The sequence below is a fragment of the Bufo bufo genome, chromosome 3, assembly GCF_905171765.1.
Source record: "Bufo bufo chromosome 3, aBufBuf1.1, whole genome shotgun sequence".
Classification (NCBI taxonomy): Eukaryota; Metazoa; Chordata; class Amphibia; order Anura; family Bufonidae; genus Bufo; species Bufo bufo.
Genome location: NC_053391.1, coordinates 404,416,135 through 404,437,174, shown reverse-complemented (window position 1 = coordinate 404,437,174; position 21,040 = coordinate 404,416,135). Strand labels below are relative to the sequence as shown.

The following is a 21,040-nucleotide window of genomic DNA, read 5'->3' as shown; positions in this document are numbered from 1 at the left end:
CTCATGTCTCGATAAGGTCTCTCAGCTGACAATGCATATGAGAACAAAAACCAAGCCATGAGGAGAAAAGAACTGCCTGTTGTGCTCAGAGACAGGATTCTGTGGAGGCACCGATCTGGAAAAGGGTACAAAAAAGTTTCTGCTACACTGACAGTTCTCAAGAGCACAGTGGCTTCCATAATTCCTAAATGAAAGAAGTTTGGAACATCCAGCAAACTTCCTTGAGTTGGCTTCCCCACCAAACTAAGCAATCCAGGGGAATAAGGACCAAGAGAGGTGACCAAGAACCCAATGGTCCCTTGGCTGAACCGCAAAGATCCTGGGCCAGATTTATCATTACTCTGACAGCTCACTCCACTTTCACATATGGCTAAAGTCAGTTTTAGCCAAGTCAGATTTATGATCGGCCCTTTAAGACTGTAATAAATATGGTTTGACGGTAGCAGTTTATCCATCAGTAAGCAGCTTTACAAAAGTCGCACGTCTTTACGGAAAAGTCGCATGTTCTATTAAAAAGTCTCATAAGATAAGCATGGTCCTCATTGGAGTAAAATTGCGCATTTTTTTGCGACTTTTTAAATAGTCGCAATAGTAAATCTGTCTAGAGATTCATTTACTTAAGAAAACACGCCCACTTTCAGAAAACTGCCGAGCATAGTGCAGAGCAGAAAAAAGTTGCAAATTTTTGCGCACTTTTAGCGATTGCACAAAAATTGGCGATTTTTTCACTCCATTATTCTGACTTGAGCTAATGATAAATCTGGCCACCTGTGTGCAGATTGAAGAAACTTCCAGAAGCACCTTTCAGTCAAAAACAAGATTCGGTTATCTGATGAAACTTAACATTTAACTTTCTGTCCTCAATTATGTTTGGAGGAAACCAAGCACTGCTCATCACCTACCCAATACATCTCTGTAGTGAGGCATGGTGGTGCCAGTATCATGCTGTGGGGAAATTTTTTAAGCAGCTGGAACAGGTAAACTGGTCAGAGTTGATGGAAAGCAGAATGGAGAAAAATACAGAGATATTCTTAATAAAAAGTGATCCAGAATGCTCTGGACCTCAGACTAGGACAAAGTTTCACCTTCCAACAAGACAATGACCCTACGCACATAGCCAAGACAACACAGGAGGGGTTTAGGGACAACTCTGTGAATGTGCGTGAGTGGCCCAGCCAGAGCCCTGTCTTGAACCCAATTGAACATCTCTGGAAAGACCTGAAAATGGCTGTCCACCGACGGTCTCCATTCAACCTGACAGAGCTTGAGAGGATCAGCAGAGAAAAAAGTCAGAGGATCCCCAAATTCAGGTGTGCAATCCTTGTGGCATCATACCCAAGAAGACTAGAGGATGTAATCGCTGCCAAAGGTTCTTCAACTCAATACTGAGTAAAGGGTCTGAATACTTATACCAATGTAATATTTTAATTTTTCCTTTTCAACAAATTAGCAAAAATTTCTAAAAATTCTGTTTTCACTTTGTCTTTATGGGGTATGGAGTTCAGAATGATGGGGAGAAACTTGAATTTTGTTTAAAATTTGTGTGTGACTGTGCATTAAAGAATGAATGCATTGTAAGAGTTAATGAGCCATCTTCCTTAGCAGACAAGCATCATCTTTAGAAGAGACAATACAACTTGGCACTGCTTTTCTTCTGGCAAGGCCTGATCATGTTGAAATGATGTGCCTGCGAATAAGTGTCAGGACCTGTCATCACTACTCAGGAGCATAAATATTTAATCCCAATCAAACGTTTGTTGCTGACAATCCGTATTCCTTTTGCTGTAGGTCTGGGACTATCACATTGACACTGAGACGAGACATTTTGTCAGATGGCATGACATACTGTCCTCTTACGCCGTTAGTCATGGGCAAAGTGTGGCCTCTGAGGCGTTCGTTCACACAGTACACAGTGAGGTAACAATTGGTGCAGCACTTATTTTTTATACTATGATTTAAATAAAAATACTAAGAACAGTTGGCTGAAACAAAGGTTTGAAAAGAGTGCATAATGCATAAATGTATGGTGTATAAACTATGAGTATATATATATATATATATATATATATATATAAAATTATCTATCTATCTATCTATCTATCTATCTATCTATCTATCAGTGGGGAGATGGAGCATTGTAGTAGCAAAGGAAAAGCTACAGGCTACAGTAATTATTCAAAGAAAAGGAAGACAGATAGAGCCTAATTGAATACTGTGGAACAGGTTGCGCAGCCAGTACATATTGATGACCAACTGGCCTCCAATGAATTCAGGGCAAGCAGATTCCACATGCAGTATGTATGGGACCTACTCTGCATGCTACCCTCCCTGGTGCTAGCAAGCCTCCAATGAATACAGGAAGAGCTGGTTCCAGCTCTATACTACACTTAAAGGGGTTATCCCATGACTAATGTAAAAAATTAAAATCATAGACATCATATAGAACGTGACACCCTCTTTCTAACAAAGCTAGAACCAGCCCTGTACCTCACATGGATGAAGAGGTCTCCTCATTCATTGCTCTGCTAGATTTATATCAAGCTGAAAGCTGAAGAGGAGTGTCTTTTCTGCTGCAGGTAATGGGCGTGTCCATGGTCTCCCTATCACAGCTCAGAAGGCAGTTGAAGGATGAAACTGAGCATGTGCGGCCATCCCAGTATGCAGGTCAAAGAATTAAGAAAAAAACTGACATCAATTGGCGCTATACAGATACCTTTTTTTGAATAACTCAGTGGCTATGCCACCATTGATATTAATACAATAGAGGGGGGGCCGGGGGGGGGGGCGCCGCACACTGGTCACCAATGATAATACAATAAAGGGAGGGAGGGGGGGGCCGCACACTGGCCACCAATGATATTACAATAGAAGGAGGGGGTCCGGGGGGGGGCCGCACTGGCCACCAATGAAATTAAAACTGGGGAGGGAGGGGGGTCTGCCCCCTGCTGCCTGGCAGCCCCTGATCTCTTATAGGGGGCTATGATATGCACAATTAACCCCTCAGGTGCAGCACCTGAGGGGTTAATTGTGCGGATCACAGCCCCCTGTAAGAGACCGGGTGCTGCCAGGCAGCAGGGGGCAGTCATGTACACAGTTCGTAGTATATTCTAACTAGAAGCGTCCCCATCACCATGGGAACGCCTCTGTGTTAGAATATACTGTCGGATATGAGTTTTCACGAAGTGAAAACTCATCTCTGAAAAAGCTTTTATGCAGACGGATCTTCGGATCCGTCTGTATGAAAGTAACCTACGGCCACGGATCACGGACGCGGATGCCAATCTTGTGTGCATCCGTGTTCTTTCACAGACCCATTGACTTGAATGGGTCCGTGAACCGTTGTCCGTCAAAAAAATAGGACAGGTCATATTTTTTTGACGGACAGGAAACACGGATCACGGATGCAGCTGCAAAACAAAGTATTTTCCGATTTTTCCACGGACCCATTGAAAGTCAATGTGTCCGCGAAAAAAACCTGAAAACGACACAACGGCCACGGATGCACACAACGGCCGTGTGCATGAGGCCTTAGAGTGACAAAAGACAATAATTATAAAACTAGATTTTAAAATGTAAATGAAGACAAATTACTTTTCATTGCAGCAACTCCTGTACCTTTCAAGCTTGTTGATTACATCTGGTTGTCCTGTTCTATTTGCTGGAGATGGAGGATGTGGCAAATCCGCTATCAGTCAGGAGCTACTGAATGGTCTATGCTTGGGTGATGTTGCAGAGATGTCTGAGCTAAGAATTCCCATCAACAGGTAAAATAGTAACTTTACAAATGAAAATAAGAATTTTCATATGTTTCTGAAAAAACTCACATCTGGGTGCAGGAGAACACTAAGGGGTACACAGAATAATACATTATATTCCCTATTTAAATTTTTTAGACATTCATCTATATTTAAGAAACACTGTAGTCCAAAAATAAAATGTCTAACAGATTGTATTATGCACAGCTGATGTTTTAATGCATAGGAATAATGGCAACGCTCACATTGTTCTTGATGATATGAACATCGGGTATAAAACAACTAATAAGCAGAACAACATGTAATATGCTGAGCCTTCTTCTGTGTCTGGTCTGAGGTAGACCTCTGTTAAGAAGTAAGGATGTGCAGCATCATCATTGGATCATGTCCTGAATTGTCTCAGTAGTAAATACATTCAACCTTTACTTGAAGTATTTGGTCTACAGTCAGGGTATTTTTCAGAGAAAAGCACACGCGATTTCTGCATTTGTATTTGCTTACTTTGTGTAAAGTCAAATGCACATGGATCCTGTAATCTGACCAAAACCAAAGACGGCATTCTGTAAGCAAGCATAGGTTAAGCAGTAGAACATCTCCATGTTCAAGACATACTGGGGAGAATGTATCCAAGCCGTGTACTCTATTATTCTGGCTTTAAAAAGTCCAAAAATTGGGCTTTGAGTCTTTTTGGGCTTATTTGCTCCAGTCACTCCAGTTAAGCTGGTTTAAAAATTATTGTTTTCTGGCAGCAGATCGTGCCATCTAATCATGGTCTGCTGCTAGCAAATAATTATTTTGTATGGGGACAAGCGATGGCGTTAGTGATCGCTCCTCCGCATACAGTGGACGAGAACGCTGCAGGTAGTAGCAGCGGTTTCCTCCACTGATGAGCAGGCAATTGCAGGGAAGGAACGCTTCCTTCCCGACAATCGCCTGCAAAATGTTTAATTGTAACACAGACCTTAAAGGGGTTCTCCGGCCTAAACCTTTTTTTTGGTCATAACTTCTAACCTGTGGAGTAAAGATTATTGGCGACAAACTTACCTTCCACAGTGTAGCCGTTCCTGAGATCTGCCTCCTGGTCACGTAATCCCTCCAGATGGATTTTCTGTTCTTCCGTGCGAAGTCAGTCTCCTTGTCTTCCGGTCTTCTCTTCATGCCTTGAGCAGGAGACGGAACGTCATGAATGACGTCACCGCCTCCTGCAAAAGAAAGCTCTGCCCGACCGTCCTCACTCACCAAGCAAGCGCACTATGCTGAATGCTGGTGCGCATGCGCGGGATTGCCGTCTGTATCGTACAGGCTTCTATGTGAAGCCTGTACTAAACTCCTGCACAGCGCGATGTAAGCGCTGTGCAGGAGTGACAGCATAGCGATCAGCCACAGAGGCTGATCGCTATGCTGTCCATGTCCCAGGGGGCACTTTTGATGGCAATCAGGGGGGACTGGATATGGCAATCAGGGGGGACTGGATATGGCAATCAGGGGGGACTGGATATGGCAATCAGGGGGGACTGGATATGGCAATCAGGGGGGACTGGATATGGCAATCAGGGGGGACTGGATATGGCAATCAGGGGGGACTGGATGGCAATCAGGGGGGACTGGATGGCAAACAGGGGGGACTGGATGGCAAACAGGGGGCACTGGATGGCAAAAAGGGGGCACTGGATGGCAAACGGGGCACTGGATGGCACAATTGGGGCAATGGATGGCACAAGGGGGCAATGGATGGCACAAAGGGGCACTGGATGGCACAATGGGAGCAGTTGTTGTAACAAGGGGGCAATGGATGTCACAAGGGGGCACTGGATGGCAAACAAGAGGGCACTGGGTGGCACAAGGGGGGCAATGGATGGCAGAATTGGGGTACTGTGGATGGCACTGTTATGGATGCACTGTGGATGGATGCACTGTTATGGATGCACTGTGGATGGCACTGTTATGGGCGCAGTGTGGATGGCACTTATGGGAACGCTGTGGATGTCACTGTTATGGGAATACTGTGGCTGTCACTGTTATGGGGGCAGTGTGGATGTCACTTATGGGAGCACTTTGGACGTCACTGTTATGGGGGCACCGCGGACGTGACTGTTATGGGGGCGCCGTGGATGTCATTGTTATGGGAACACTGTTCATGACACTGTTATGGGGATATAAACCACAAAAGATATGACGGCAGCATCTCCAATCCAATAAGCCTTTATTCACACACGGTGCATGATACAGTACACACGGTCCAGATACAGCAACGTTTCGGCTACATTGTAGCCTTTATCAAGCTTGATAAAGGCTACTACCGTATATAGCCGAAACATTGCTGTATCTGGACCGTGTGTGAATAAAGCCTTATTGGATTGGAGATGCTGCCGTCATATCCTTTGTGGTTTATATCGTTATAACCCCCATGGATCAGGGGAATTGGACTGGCTGATGCATTCCTGATATTCCATATCTAAAGGTATTGTTGTACTGCTCTACTTATACTATATTGGGCACTGTTATGGGGCAGTGTGGACATCACTGTTATGGGGACAGTGTGGATGTCACTGTTATGAACGCACTGTGGATAGCACTGTTATGGACGCACTGTGGATGGCACTGTTATGGATGCACTGTGGATGTCACTGGTATGGGGGCAGTGTGGATGGCACTATTATGGGGGCACTGTGGATGACACTGTTATGGGAATACTGTGGCTGTCACTGTTATGGGAATACTGTGGATGTCACTGTTATGGGGCAGTGTGGATGACACTTATGGGAGCACTGTGGACGTCACTGTTAAGGGTGGCACCGTGGTCGTCACTGTTATGGGGGCACTGTGGATGTCATTGTTATGGCGGCACTGTGGTTGTCATTGTTATGGGCGCTGAGTATAAGTGATAGGGCTCTTGCACAGAACCGTTTCGGTTTTGCGGTCTGCAAGTTGCGGATCCACTAAATAAGGATACTGTCCGTGTGCGATTCACATTTTATTTTGCAATCCCATTGAGTTGTATGGGTTTTAGATCTGCATTATGAGGACCAGAATAGGACATGTTCTATCTTTCGCAGAACTGACATACGGATGTGGAATGCACATGGACGTCATCAGTGTGTTTTTTACGTCACTATGTCAGTTCCAGTAAAGACAGGACATGTCCTATTCTGGTCCTCAAAATGAGGACCTCAAATCCATAGAACTCAATGGGACTGCAAAAAATGTGGATCGCAAAATGAATACGATCGTGTGCATAAAGGTTTAGATACACAGTTCAGCAGGTTCTATGATACAAAAAGGGATTAGATACACAGCTCAGCAGGCTGTATCATAGAAGATGGGATTAAATACACACTTCAGCAGGCAGCATCGCACACAACAGGCTCTGTATCAGGCACACATACATGTTAGGATTAGATACATATGTGTTTGAACATGTTTGCCGATTCCAACGGTTTATCACACTCTGGAGATGGTGAGGGAAGAGCCTGCAGACGGTCAGTGATGGGATTAGATACACAGCTCAGCAGGCTGTATCACAGGATAGGATTAGATACAGATGTGAGGGCAGAGCCTGTGGACGGTCAGTGATGGGATTAGATACACAGCTCAGCAGGCTGTATCACAGGATAGGATTAGATACAGATGTGAGGGCAGAGCCTGTGGACGGTCATGATGGGATTAGATACACAGCTCAGCAGGCTGTATCACAGTATAGGATTAGATACAGATGTGTTTGGGTGTGCTTGCTGCTTCCAGCTGTTTATTACACTGGAGATGGTGAGGGCAGAGCCTGTGGACGGTCATGATGGGATTAGATACACAGCTCAGCAGGCTGTATCACAGTATAGGATTAGATACAGATGTGTTTGGATGTGCTTGCTGATTTCACCTTTTTTTACACTCTGGAGATGGTGAGGGAAGAGCCTGTGGACTGTCAGTGATGGGATTAGATACACAGCTCAGCAGGCTGTATCACACAGGATAGGATTAGATACAGATGTGTTTGGACGTGCTTGCTGATTCCAGCTGTTTATTACACTCTGGAGATGGTGAGGGAGGAGCCTGTGGACGGTCAGTGATGGGATTTAGACACTGAGTGAGAAGTAGAATCATGTCTGTGTGCAGAAAGATGGACACAGGAGTTATAGGAGTAGCTGCTGCAGGCAGAGCAGTGTGGGGGCGTGGCCAGCCTGTGACTCATCACTGTGCAGTGCAGCCAGGCTTGTGTATCAATAAAGTTATGTATTCAACAAAACAAGAAGGGAAGTAAGTAAACAGATCTCCCAGGATAATCTGATGTCTGCCAGGGGGCAAGGAAAGCTCAGACATGAAAAATTATATTGGGTGCATATGTATGCATGGTGAGGGGTGTTAGGAGCACATAAAAATAATTTTGATTTTGGGATTGGACAACCTCTTTAACCACCTCCGGACCGCCTAACGCAGGATCGCGTTCCGGAGGTGGCAGCGCTGCGCACAGTCACGCATATACGCGTCATCTCGCGAGACGCGAGACTTCCTGTGAACGCGCGCACACAGGCGCGCGCGCTCACAGGAACGGAAGGTAAGAGAGTTGATCTCCAGCCTGCCAGCGGCGATCGTTCGCTGGCAGGCTGGAGATGTGTTTTTTTTAACCCCTAACAGGTATATTAGACGCTGTTTTGATAACAGCGTCTAATATACCTGCTACCTGGTCCTCTGGTGGTCCCCTTTGTTTAGATCGACCACCAGAGGACACAGGTAGCTCAGTAAAGTAGCACCAAGCACCACTACACTACACTACACCCCCCCCCCCCCGTCACTTATTAACCCCTTATTAGCCCCTGATCACCCCTAATCACCCCTGATCACCCCATATAGACTCCCTGATCACCCCCCTGTCATTGATTACCCCCCTGTCATTGATCAACCCCCTGTAAAGCTCCATTCAGATGTCCGCATGATTTTTACGGATCCACTGATAGATGGATCGGATCCGCAAAACGCATCCGGACGTCTGAATGAAGCCTTACAGGGGCATGATCAATGACTGTGGTGATCACCCCATATAGACTCCCTGATCACCCCCCTGTCATTGATTACCCCCCTGTCATTGATTACCCCCCTGTAAAGCTCCATTCAGATGTCCGCATGATTTTTACGGATGCACTGATACATGGATCGGATCCGCAAAACGCATCCGGTCGTCTGAATGAAGCCTTACAGGGGCATGATCAATGACTGTGGTGATCACCCCCCTGTCATTGATTACCCCCCTGTAAAGCTCCATTCAGATGTCCGCATGATTTTTACGGATGCACTGATAGATGGATCGGATCCGCAAAACGCATCCGGACGTCTGAATGAAGCCTTACAGGGGCGTGATCAATGACTGTGGTGATCACCCCATATAGACTCCCTGATCACCCCCCTGTCATTGATTACACCCCTGTCATTGATCAACCCCCTGTAAAGCTCCATTCAGATGTCCGCATGATTTTTACGGATGCACTGATAGATGGATCGGATCCGCAAAACGCATCCGGACGTCTGAATGAAGCCTTACAGGGGCATGATCAATGACTGTGGTGATCACCCCATATAGACTCCCTGATCACCCCCCTATAAAGCTCCATTCAGATGTCCGCATGATTTTTACGGATGCACTGATAGATGGATCCGATCCGCAAAACGCATCCGGACGTCTGAATGAAGCCTTACAGGGGCATGATCAATGACTGTGGTGATCACCCCCCTGTCATTGATTACCCCCCTGTAAAGCTCCATTCAGATGTCCGCATGATTTTTACGGATGCACTGATAGATGGATCGGATCCGCAAAACGCATCCGGACGTCTGAATGAAGCCTTACAGGGGCATGATCAATGACTGTGGTGATCACCCCATATAGACTCCCTGATCACCCCCCTGTCATTGATTACCCCCCTGTCATTGATTACCCCCCTGTAAAGCTCCATTCAGATGTCCGCATGATTTTTACGGATGCACTGATAGATGGATCGGATCCGCAAAACGCATCCGGACGTCTGAATGAAGCCTTACAGGGGCGTGATCAATGACTGTGGTGATCACCCCATATAGACTCCCTGATTACCCCCCTGTCATTGATTACCCCCCTGTAAAGCTCCATTCAGATGTCCGCATGATTTTTACGGATGCACTGATAGATGGATCGGATCCGCAAAACGCATCCGGACGTCTGAATGAAGCCTTACACGGGCGTGATCAATGACTGTGGTTATCACCCCATATAGACTCCCTGATCACCCCCCTGTCATTGATCACCCCCCTGTCATTGATCACCCCCCTGTCATTGATCACCCCCCCTGTCATTGATCACCCCTCTGTAAGGCTCCATTCAGATATTTTTTTGGCCCAAGTTAGCGGAATTTTTTTTTTTTTTCTTACAAAGTCTCATATTCCACTAACTTGTGTCAAAAAATAAAATCTCACATGAACTCACCCTACCCCTCACGGAATCCAAATGCGTAAAATTTTTTAGACATTTATATTCCAGACTTCTTCTCACGCTTTAGGGCCCCTAGAATGCCAGGGCAGTATAAATACCCCACATGTGACCCCATTTCGGAAAGAAGACACCCCCAGGTATTCCGTGAGGGGCATATTGAGTCCATGAAAGATTGAAATTTTTGTCCCAAGTTAGCGGAACGGGAGACTTTGTGAGAAAAAAATTAAAAATATCAATTTCCGCTAACTTGTGCCAAAAAAAAAAAATTTCTATGAACTCGCCATGCCCCTCATTGAATACCTTGGGGTGTCTTCTTTCCAAAATGGGGTCACATGTGGGGTATTTATACTGCCCTGGCATTCTAGGGGCCCCAAAGCGTGAGAAGAAGTCTGGTATCCAAATGTCTAAAAATGCCCTCCTAAAAGGAATTTGGGCACCTTTGCGCATCTAGGCTGCAAAAAAGTGTCACACATCTGGTATCGCCGTACTCAGGAGAAGTTGGGGAATGTGTTTTGGGGTGTCATTTTACATATACCCATGCTGGGTGAGAGAAATATCTTGGTCAAATGCCAACTTTGTATAAAAAAATGGGAAAAGTTGTCTTTTGCCAAGATATTTCTCTCACCCAGCATGGGTATATGTAAAATGACACCCCAAAACACATTCCCCAACTTCTCCTGAATACGGCGATACCACATGTGTGACACTTTTTTGCAGCCTAGGTGGGCAAAGGGGCCCATATTCCAAAGAGCACCTTTAGGATTTCACAGGTCATTTACCTACTTACCACACATTAGGGCCCCTGGAAAATGCCAGGGCAGTATAACTACCCCACAAGTGACCCCATTTTGGAAAGAAGACACCCCAAGGTATTCCGTGAGGGGCATGGCGAGTTCCTAGAATTTTTTATTTTTTGTCACAAGTTAGTGGAAAATGCTTATTTTTTTTTTTTTTTTTCATACAAAGTCTCATATTCCACTAACTTGTGACAAAAAATAAAAACTTCCATGAACTCACTATGCCCATCAGCGAATACCTTGGGGTCTCTTCTTTCCAAAATGGGGTCACTTGTGGGGTAGTTATACTGCCCTGGCATTCTAGGGGCCCAAATGTGTGGTAAGTAGGTAAATGACCTGTGAAATCCGAAAGGTGCTCTTTGGAATGTGGGCCCCTTTGCCCACCTAGGCTGCAAAAAAGTGTCACACATCTGGTATCTCTGTATTCAGGAGAAGTTGAGGAATGTGTTTTGGGGTGTCTTTTTACATATACCCATGCTGGGTGAGATAAATATCTTGGTCAAATGCCAACTTTGTATAAAAAAAATGGGAAAAGTTGTCTTTTGCCAAGATATTTCTCTCACCCAGCATGGGTATATGTAAAATGACACCCCAAAACACATTCCCCAACTTCTCCCAATTACGGAGATACCAGATGTGTGACACTTTTTTGCAGCCGAGGTGGGCAAAGGGGCCCATATTCAAAAGAGCACCTTTCGGATTTCACAGGTCATTTTTTACAGAATTTGATTTCAAACTCCTTACCACACATTTGGGCCCCTAGAATGCCAGGGCAGTATAACTACCCCACAAGTGACCCCATTTTGGAAAGAAGAGACCCCAAGGTATTCGCTGATGGGCATAGTGAGTTCATGGAAGTTTTTATTTTTTGTCACAAGTTAGTGGAATATGAGACTTTGTATGAAAAAAAAATCAAAAAAAAAAATCATCATTTTCCACTAACTTGTGACAAAAAATAAAAAATTCTAGGAACTCGCCATGCCCCTCACGGAATACCTTGGGGTGTCTTCTTTCCAAAATGGGGTCACTTGTGGGGTAGTTATACTGCCCTGGTATTCTAGGGGCCCAAATGTGTGGTAAGGAGTTTGAAATCAAATTCAGGAAAAAATGAGGAGTGAAATCCGAAAGGTGCTCTTTGGAATATGGGCCCCTTTGCCCACCTAGGCTGCAAAAAAGTGTCACACATCTGGTATCCCTGTACTCAGGAGAAGTTGAGGAATGTGTTTTGGGGTGTCTTTTTACATATACCCATGCTGGGTGAGATAAATATCTTGGTCAAATGACAACTTTGTATAAAAAAATGGGAAAAGTTGTCTTTTGCCAAGATATTTCTCTCACCCAGCATGGGTATATATAAAATGACACCCCAAAACACATTCCCCACCTTCTCCTGAGTACGGAGATACCAGATGTGTGACACTTTTTTGCAGCCTAGGTGGGCAAAGGGGCCCATATTCCAAAGAGCACCTTTCGGATTTCACAGGTCATTTTTTACAGAATTTGATTTCAAACTCCTTACCACACATTTGGGCCCCTAGAATGCCAGGGCAGTAGAACTACCCCACAAGTGACCCCATTTTGGAAAGAAGAGACCCCAAGGTATTCGCTGATGGGCATAGTGAGTTCATAGAACTTTTTATTTTTTGTCACAAGTTAGTGGAATATGAGACTTTGTAAGAAAAAAAAAAAAAAAAAATCATCTTTTTCCGCTAACTTGTGACAAAAAATAAAAAGTTCTATGAACTCACTATGCCCATCAGCGAATACCTTAGGGTGTGTACTTTCAGAAATGGGGTCATTTGTGGGGTGTTTGTACTGTCTGGCCATTGTAGAACCTCAGGAAACATGACAGGTGCTCAGAAAGTCAGAGCTGCTTCAAAAAGCGGAAATTCACATTTTTGTACCATAGTTTGTAAACGCTATAACTTTTACCCAAACCATTTTTTTTTTACCCAAACATTTTTTTTTTATCAAAGACATGTAGAACTATAAATTTAGAGCAAAATTTCTATATGGATGTCGTTTTTTTTGCAAAATTTTACAACTGAAAGTGAAAAATGTCATTTTTTTGCAAAAAAAATCGTTAAATTTCGATTAATAACAAAAAAAGTAAAAATGTCAGCAGCAATGAAATACCACCAAATGAAAGCTCTATTAGTGAGAAGAAAAGGAGGTAAAATTCATTTGGGTGGTAAGTTGCATGACCGAGCAATAAACGGTGAAAGTAGTGTAGGTCAGAAGTGTAAAAAGTGGCCTGGTCTTTCAGGGTGTTTAAGCACTGGGGGCTGAGGTGGTTAATTAGCACTACAGCACTATGTAATTGCATTATAATTGTCTCACTGTGTTCAAAAGCGGCACAGTTTTTACAGATGAGCCTACTAAGAGATCATAAAGGCATCAGGGATGTTTGCACAATCTCAGTATAATGTAAATGTTGTTCATAGCCCATTTTCTAAACATATTATCTGGAGACATGGAACAATGAAAGTGACATTATGATTGTTTTTCAGCTTTTTTACATGGAATAAGAGCTGCAAATGTGAAAATGTTTTTCTTTTTTTTAAGATTCTGGAAGAGAATGGCCCACATTTACTAATGTGGGTGTATTTAGATTTTGATGTAAATTGCAAAAAAACAAACAAAAAAAAACCAACTTTTATTTTTCCATTCACATAGCCGTATGAGGGCTCGTTTTTGTGGGAAAAGTTGTACTTCATAATGGCACGGTTGCATGCCATGTAGTGGGAGGCGGGAATTTTTTTTTTTTCAAACAGTGTGAAATTATAAAACTACACCACAGTTTTAACAGCATGGGCGTAAGTGCCATCTTTAAATACATGACTTCCGACATATATTTACATTGGATGGTCGGGAAGGGGTTAAGGGGGCGTCTGCTTTAGATACCCATTTATAAAGATTTCAGAATGTGGGTGGTTTGTTTTGGGCTCCTATAAATCAGCCAAAACAGAGATTGATAACCAATTAATTTCACTAGCCAGTGGGTATTCCTCCTTTTACACTGTGGAGGTGCTGCAGGGTAATTAGATAAATGCGCCACTCAGGATTCCAGTAGAAGGACACTCTGCAAACAGCATCAACAAAAGAGTGCCGAAAACATACAAACACGTTAAACATACTTTTGTAATAACGTGGCCAGTACCATAAGGCTGGGTTCACACGAGCGTCACATTTTGGCTCCGGATGCGTCCCGGGTGCAAAGCGGCAAACCCGTGTTTGCACTGTGTTTGCAATGTGTTTTGCACGCGCGTGATAAAAAACTGAATGTGGTACCCGAACCCGAAATTCTTCACTGAAGTTCAGGTTTGGGTTCGGTGTTGTGTAGATGTAAATAGTTTCCCTTATAACATGGTTATAAGGGAAAATAATAGCATTCTTTAATACAGAATGCTTAGTACAAGATCAATTGAGGGTTAAAAAAATAAATAAAAAAATTAACTCACCTCCTCCAATTGATCGCGTAGCTGCCGGTCTCCTGTTCTTTCTTCAGGACCTGTCAAAGGACCTGTGGTGACGTCATTAAGCTCATCACATGGTCCAATCACATGGTCCATCACCACGGTGATGGACCATGTGATTGGACCATGTGATGTGACGTCACCACAGGTCCTTTAGCCGGCAGCTCATGATTAAAGAAGTAAGAAGAGATCGACAACTACGCGATCAAGAGGAGGAGGTGAGTTAATATTATTATTTTTTTAACCCTCAATTGACCTTCTACTAAGCATTCTGTATTAAAGAATGCTATTATTTTCCCTTATAACCATGTTATAAGGGAAAATAATACGGTGAATAGACTTTCATCTTAGCAACCATTCGTGAAAATTGCACCGCACCCGCACTTGCTTGCGATTTTCACGCAGCCCCATTCACTTCTATGGGGCCTGCGTTGCGTGATAAACGCACAATATAGAGCATGCTGCGATTTTCACGCAACGCACAAGTGATGCGTGAAAAAATCACTGCTTATGTGCACAGCACCATAGAAGTGAATGGGTCGGGATTCACCTCACGCATTGCACCCGCGCGGAAATCTCGCCCGTGTGAACCCAGCCTAAGAAGCTACCAGAATGTAGGTTTCATAAGATATGCTCTGAATAGGAAAATAAAATTTTACTTCTTGATAAATATATTTATCATTTAGTTTTTTTGTACCACTGAAACATTTAATATTTCCTTAGTGAGATCTTAGAAATAAAAAAAAAAGAAAATGTGTACATTAAATTTCGCATGATCCAGAAAAGTCTGTAAATCATGCAAATGTACTTTCAGGAATGATAGACTGCTGATAATTGCTGGCTTATTAGACATTGTTGTAATTGCAGACATATCCTTGTACTTTGCATATTTATTTTCTAGTTCTACGGATCCTCGGAGACTATGGGGATGTTTAAAAGACCGATTAGAATGGCGACATGGCACATTGCATACACCAGCAGGAAACAAGAAATTGTTATGTTTGCTTGATGACCTCAACCTTGCTAAGGTGATTACTTTATTCTCAGGAGACTAGACTAGGCTGCCTATTATTGCAAATTAGTTTGGAAGACCTGTCTTGCTGTGGCAAATCAAAAGCACATTTTATAAATGTGGTGCTTGCAAGGTTAAACACTGTGCGCAGCATGTACAGTAGGTGACTTAAGGCTAAGTGCATTGGAATGCATTAATTGTAGGAGGTTCGAAAGCTTAGCTTGAATGTCACCCTGTACAGCTAATGTATTTATATCTTTTGGAATCAGGTACATACATTGATGCCAGTATAATGATAAAAGAATAATGTATTTGGGAATTAAATAATAAAGCCTCATCTATAATTTAAGAACACATAATTTTTAAAGTGTTCTGGCATTGTATAAAATACAATGAGTGAACACCTTGTTGACTCTCTGGTCTCCTCCTTAAAGAGGACCTGTCACCGCTCGTGAGTCGTGACATACCTGTTTTAATAGCTTCATGTGTTCCCCATGTAATAATAATTCTGGAGCATCTATTCTTATGGCTCTATGTTGTGCCATTCCTTTATTATTTCTACTAGAAGTTATGAATGAATTGCTAGCAGTCTGCAGTAAGAGTACAGAGGGGAGGTAACCAGTTGGGGGGTGTCCCTGCACAGGCTCACTCTATCCAATCAGTGCTGCCATTTTCAGAGACACCCCCAACTGGTTACCACACCTCTGTACCCTTACTGCAGACTGCTAGCAATTCATTCATAACTTAGGGCTTGTTCACACGACCGTGTGAAGCCCGTGCCCGTGCTGTGGAACGCAAATTGTGGTCCGCTAAGCACGGGCACCTGCCGTGTGGCAGCCGCATAGAGATCGCGGCCTCACTTGAATATGTCCGCAATCCCTCCGTTTCCGCAAAAAGATAGAGCAAGCTCTATCGTTTTGCGGTGTGGAAGCACAGAACGGAACCTCAGAAAGCACTCCGTAGTGCTTCTGTAGTGTTCCGTTCCGCATCTCAGGATTCAATGGGATGGAATGGCCACGGAACGGGACCCGTGTATTGCGGATCCGCAAATGCGGTCTGCAATACGGGCACGGGCTTTACAAGGTCGTGTGAACGAGCCCTTATAGTGGAAATAATAAAGGAATGGAAGAACAGAGCCATAATAATAGATGTTCCAGAATTATTGTCACATGTGGCACATTTTGCAAAATTTCTGCGACTGAAAATAAATTCCATTCATTTGAATGGAGCTTGCAGAAGTGCATGTGTTTCTAACCAAAACAACACCATTGAGATGAAAGGAACCGATTTTTAGCTGCAGAGCTTTTCTGTAACACATGTGAAGGCCACTTTCACACCATCTGTATTTGGTCATTATTTTATTTGTTAGCCGAAACCAATGCAAATCTTATATAATTATACTTTTTTCTACCGTATTTTTTGCCCTATAAGATCCAGCTGCCCAAAAGAAGCACCTTTTGGTTTAGAGGAAGAAAATAAAGAAAAAATATATTTTTCATCAGACCTCAGATCAGACCCCCAATGTTAATAAGTCCCCAATCAGATCTCAGATCAGGCTACCAGTGTTAATAAGACCCCAAATCAGACCTCAGCTCAGACCCCCAATGTTAATAAGACCCCAAATCAGACTTCAGATCAGACCCCCAATGTTAATAGGACCCCAAATCAGACTTCAGATCAGACCCCCAATGATTATAAGACCTTCAATCAGACCTCAGCTCAGACCCCCAGTGTTAATAAGACCCCAATCAGACCTCAGATCAGACCACCAGTGTTAATAAGACCCCAAATCAGACCTCAGCTCAGACCCCCAATGCTAATAAGACCCCAAATCAGACTTCAGATCAGACCCCCAATGATTATAAGACCTTCAATCAGACCTCAGCTCAGACCCCCAGTGTTAATAAGACCCCAATCAGACCTCAGATCAGACCACCAGTGTTAATAATACCCCAAATCAGACTTCAGATCAGACCCCCAATGTTTATAAGACCCCCAATCAGACCTCAGCTCAGACCCCCATGTTAATAAGACCCCCATGTAAATCAGACATCAACTCAACTCATCTCTTCTGCTCTGGATGCTGACGCCTCTGCTCCTTAGATCCAGAGCTCTTCTTGCCACTGTGTGCTGTCACACAGCATGAGGTCACACTATGTGCAGGTCATAGCACAGTATGCGGCACCGCTGGCAAATGAAGACCAAGAAGCAGAAGTGAGAGGAAGACAATGACTAGGGAATGAAATTCCCTGCAGCTACTCTCCTGGTCCTGTCAGCCACTGTTTACACTACAGCCATGTCCTGATGCCTCTGTGCTCTCAGTTGACTATATTTGGGGCATTGTGCAGATATCAGCTATTAAGCTGGGTTTACATGTGTCAGGTGTTTCCGGTCCCTTGTTATTTTGTCGCGTCTATATACTACTAACATAGTTTGCACATCCATAATTCCCATAGTTGTGCACAACTATGAGGTCTGGGCATATGCAAAATATGCCTTACTCATCTTTATTACCTGAATTTCCCAATAAAGTAATCTGCTGTACGTGCAGGGTTACAGTTGCACAGCCCTGTTTGGTGCTTCCATGCATTTGTATATATGACAGTACTACAGCTTTCATCATGTAAGGCCTCATGCACACGACCGTTTTTTTTTGCGGTCCGCAAAACGGATTTCCGTTGTTCCGTGATCCGTGACCGTTTTTTCTTCTGTGGGTCTTCCTTGATTTTTGGAGGATCCACGAACATGAAAAGTGAAAAAAAAAAACTAAGTCAAGTTTGCATTGAAAATGATAGGAAAAACGGACACGGATCACGGACACGGATCACGGACGCGGATGACTATCTTGTGTGCATCCGTGATTTTTCACGGACCCATTAACTTGAATGGGTCCGTGAACCGTTGTCCGTGAAAAAAATAGGACAGGTCCTATTTTTTTCACGGACTGGAAAAACGGATAACGGACGCGGACGCCAAACGGTGCATTTTCCGATTTTTCCACGGACCCATTGAAAGTCAATGGGTCCGCGAAAAAAAAACGGAAAACGGAACAACGGCCGCGGATGCACACAACGGTCGTGTGCATGAGGCCTAAGACAGATAACTAGAGTTCAGATTGTTCAGAGTCTAGCAATACTAAGTAGAGACAATTCTGATTAGTAAAATACATGAAGAGCAGGTATGGGGCAAGCTTGTAACAGAACTGCGTGTTTTTAATGTGTCTTCATAGGTCAATGAGGATGGTTATCAGCCAGCTTGTGAGTTTGTTCGGCAGCTTCTTGACCAAAAAAGAATATTTGATCCCACCACTTTGAAATGGAAAACCATAGAAGGCATAATATACCTGGCAACTTGGAACACAGCAACAGTTTCCAGTTCACCAGAGCAAAGTCGTCTCCTCAGACATTTCTGTTCCTTTCACTGCAAGTACCCAAGGTTTGGAATTTCTGTACTACTTTTGTGTTTCGTTACTTTGTTAATTTTTTTGCCATGTCAAACTAATTCAGTTCTCAATAGGACTAAATGAGACCTCCCAAAAGAAATTCATAATGTAGATGTGTGTTTCCTTGATACTTTTCTGATTTCAGTCTGTTATGTAGTGACCATGTCTACATATTGAGTTGGATCCACACAAGGGGGAAATTACGAAGCCGTGTATGCCAGTTTTCTGCCATAAAAATTTTTGCTGCAAAAATTGTGACTTTTTGCATTTATGCACCACTTTTGCGACTTTTGAAAAGTGGGTAAAAATGGGTGTGGTTAACTAGTAGTTGCAAAAAATGGAATAACTAAACAGTTATTTGTAAAGATGTGTCAAATTTATCAAACAGCTAAAAAAAAATTCTGGTGTTTTAACACGTGTGCCACACACCCAAATTTCCCAGTCACATCTGCCAGAAAGTTGACAAGCATAAGTTAAGGTGGATTTACATGGGCCGATCGGGTAGAATATCGTGGATGAACATTCCTGCGAATGCTCATTCCCGACAATCTGCCTGTGTAAAGGCACAGTTTCATTGGGTGAAACTCTTGTTAGTGCTTGAAAGTAAATTATCACTTCTGAGCAGCAGATTGTGCTGTCTACACACCAACCATCACTTGTTCTCATACTGTGAAGGTGATCGCTGCATGTAAATGCAGCGCTTCACCACCACTGAATGAGCAGAAAGTTGTTCACCTCTGCACGTATGATTTTACCTTTAATGACAGCACTTTTGTACTGCTGAAGGTCTAGATAAGGCAAAATAGCAACAATATAAATGTAAATAATTTTCTGAATGCATCTACCTTGGTTTCTGGGGAAAGGGACTGTGTTTGATCACTTTCTGGAGACTGAAAAAATATGTGATGTTTGTCTGGCAATTAACATCCATTGATTTTAGCAACCATAAAGCCCACACATCCAGCTGCACTTTCTATACAGACAATACAGGGAGGAAGTGTGCATTATTAAACATTTCTCCAATTTGTACCCACAATTAAAAAGTAAACAGATAATGAGTAACTGATATTTAATTAAGTAAATATAGAAAGTTTGTAATATATCTTATCAGAAAAAGATGTTTCTCCATTTTCAGTCAGAATAGGCTGCTTGCTCATCGAAAGATTATATTTTGTAGAAGTGTATGAAGAGCAGGCTGGGGGGGGGGAGTAGAAGAGTGGGGCTGCTGTCGACAGTCAGAGACAGAGAAACAGACAGGCAGACTACTGCTGATTTGTAAGTGATTTATTTTCGTTATGAACTGTTGGATTTGCATCTAAATTGCTTGGTTCTGCTGTGTAATGCCCTCCATTACTGCTGCAGCTTTTAAAGGTGTGCTACAGAGAGTTAAAGCTGTATTAGACAGCCAGATCAGGCAGGCGATTGTCGGGAGGGAAGCGTTCCTTCCCGGGAATCACATGCTCGTTAGCAGAGGAAACTATTGCATGCAGCAATCACCGCCACAGCATGGGGAGGAGCGATCGTTATGCCATCGCTTATCCCCATACTGTCTAGTTGTTTGCCGGCAGCAGATCTTGATTAGACAGCACAATCTTCTGCCAGCAAACAATGATTTTTAAGCATGCATAAAAATCTGGATTGCCCAATGAATGAGCGTTTGCTCAGAGGCAGTATTAGACTGTCAGATCACCACTCATGAGCGTTCCCGCGAATGCTCATTAATGAACTGGCAGACAATTGGCCAGTCTGATATAGGCTTTAGGAAGCAGGATCCCCTGTCTCTTCATGTCTTGCACTTGTGCAGATACAATACCTGCTAGCCCAAAAAAATATTTGAATAGTAGTCAGACTGCAGAGAGAAAACCATTAAAGAAATACCAGATACAAGTTATATAATCAAAGGGTTTTGGAACCGCTCTGCTAGAGACTATGTCTCCCGGTCAACAGTGGATAGCATAGGGTATCAGCCCCTCTCCTCGACACCCAAAGGATCCGATCTTCCCCAGACCTCCTCCTCTACAGGGTTTAAAGAAGATAGGCAGAATAGTGAAGCACCCTTTGCAATCTTTTTATAAAAGGTTTTATTCTACTCACAAGAGTCGGT

The 21,040-nt window shown here is 43.5% G+C and overlaps 1 protein-coding gene across 1 annotated transcript in view; it reads left to right on the top strand.

Moving 5' to 3' along the window:
• Window positions 1-21,040, top strand: part of LOC120993823 (dynein beta chain, flagellar outer arm-like) — a 585,582-nt gene that overhangs the window by 240,055 nt on the left and 324,487 nt on the right. The window contains exons 56-59 of the mRNA XM_040422290.1: window positions 1,789-1,917; window positions 3,604-3,764; window positions 15,384-15,510; window positions 18,724-18,929. Of these exons, the coding sequence (XP_040278224.1) occupies window positions 1,789-1,917; window positions 3,604-3,764; window positions 15,384-15,510; window positions 18,724-18,929 (623 nt within the window). The remainder of the gene's footprint in view (window positions 1-1,788; window positions 1,918-3,603; window positions 3,765-15,383; window positions 15,511-18,723; window positions 18,930-21,040) is intronic.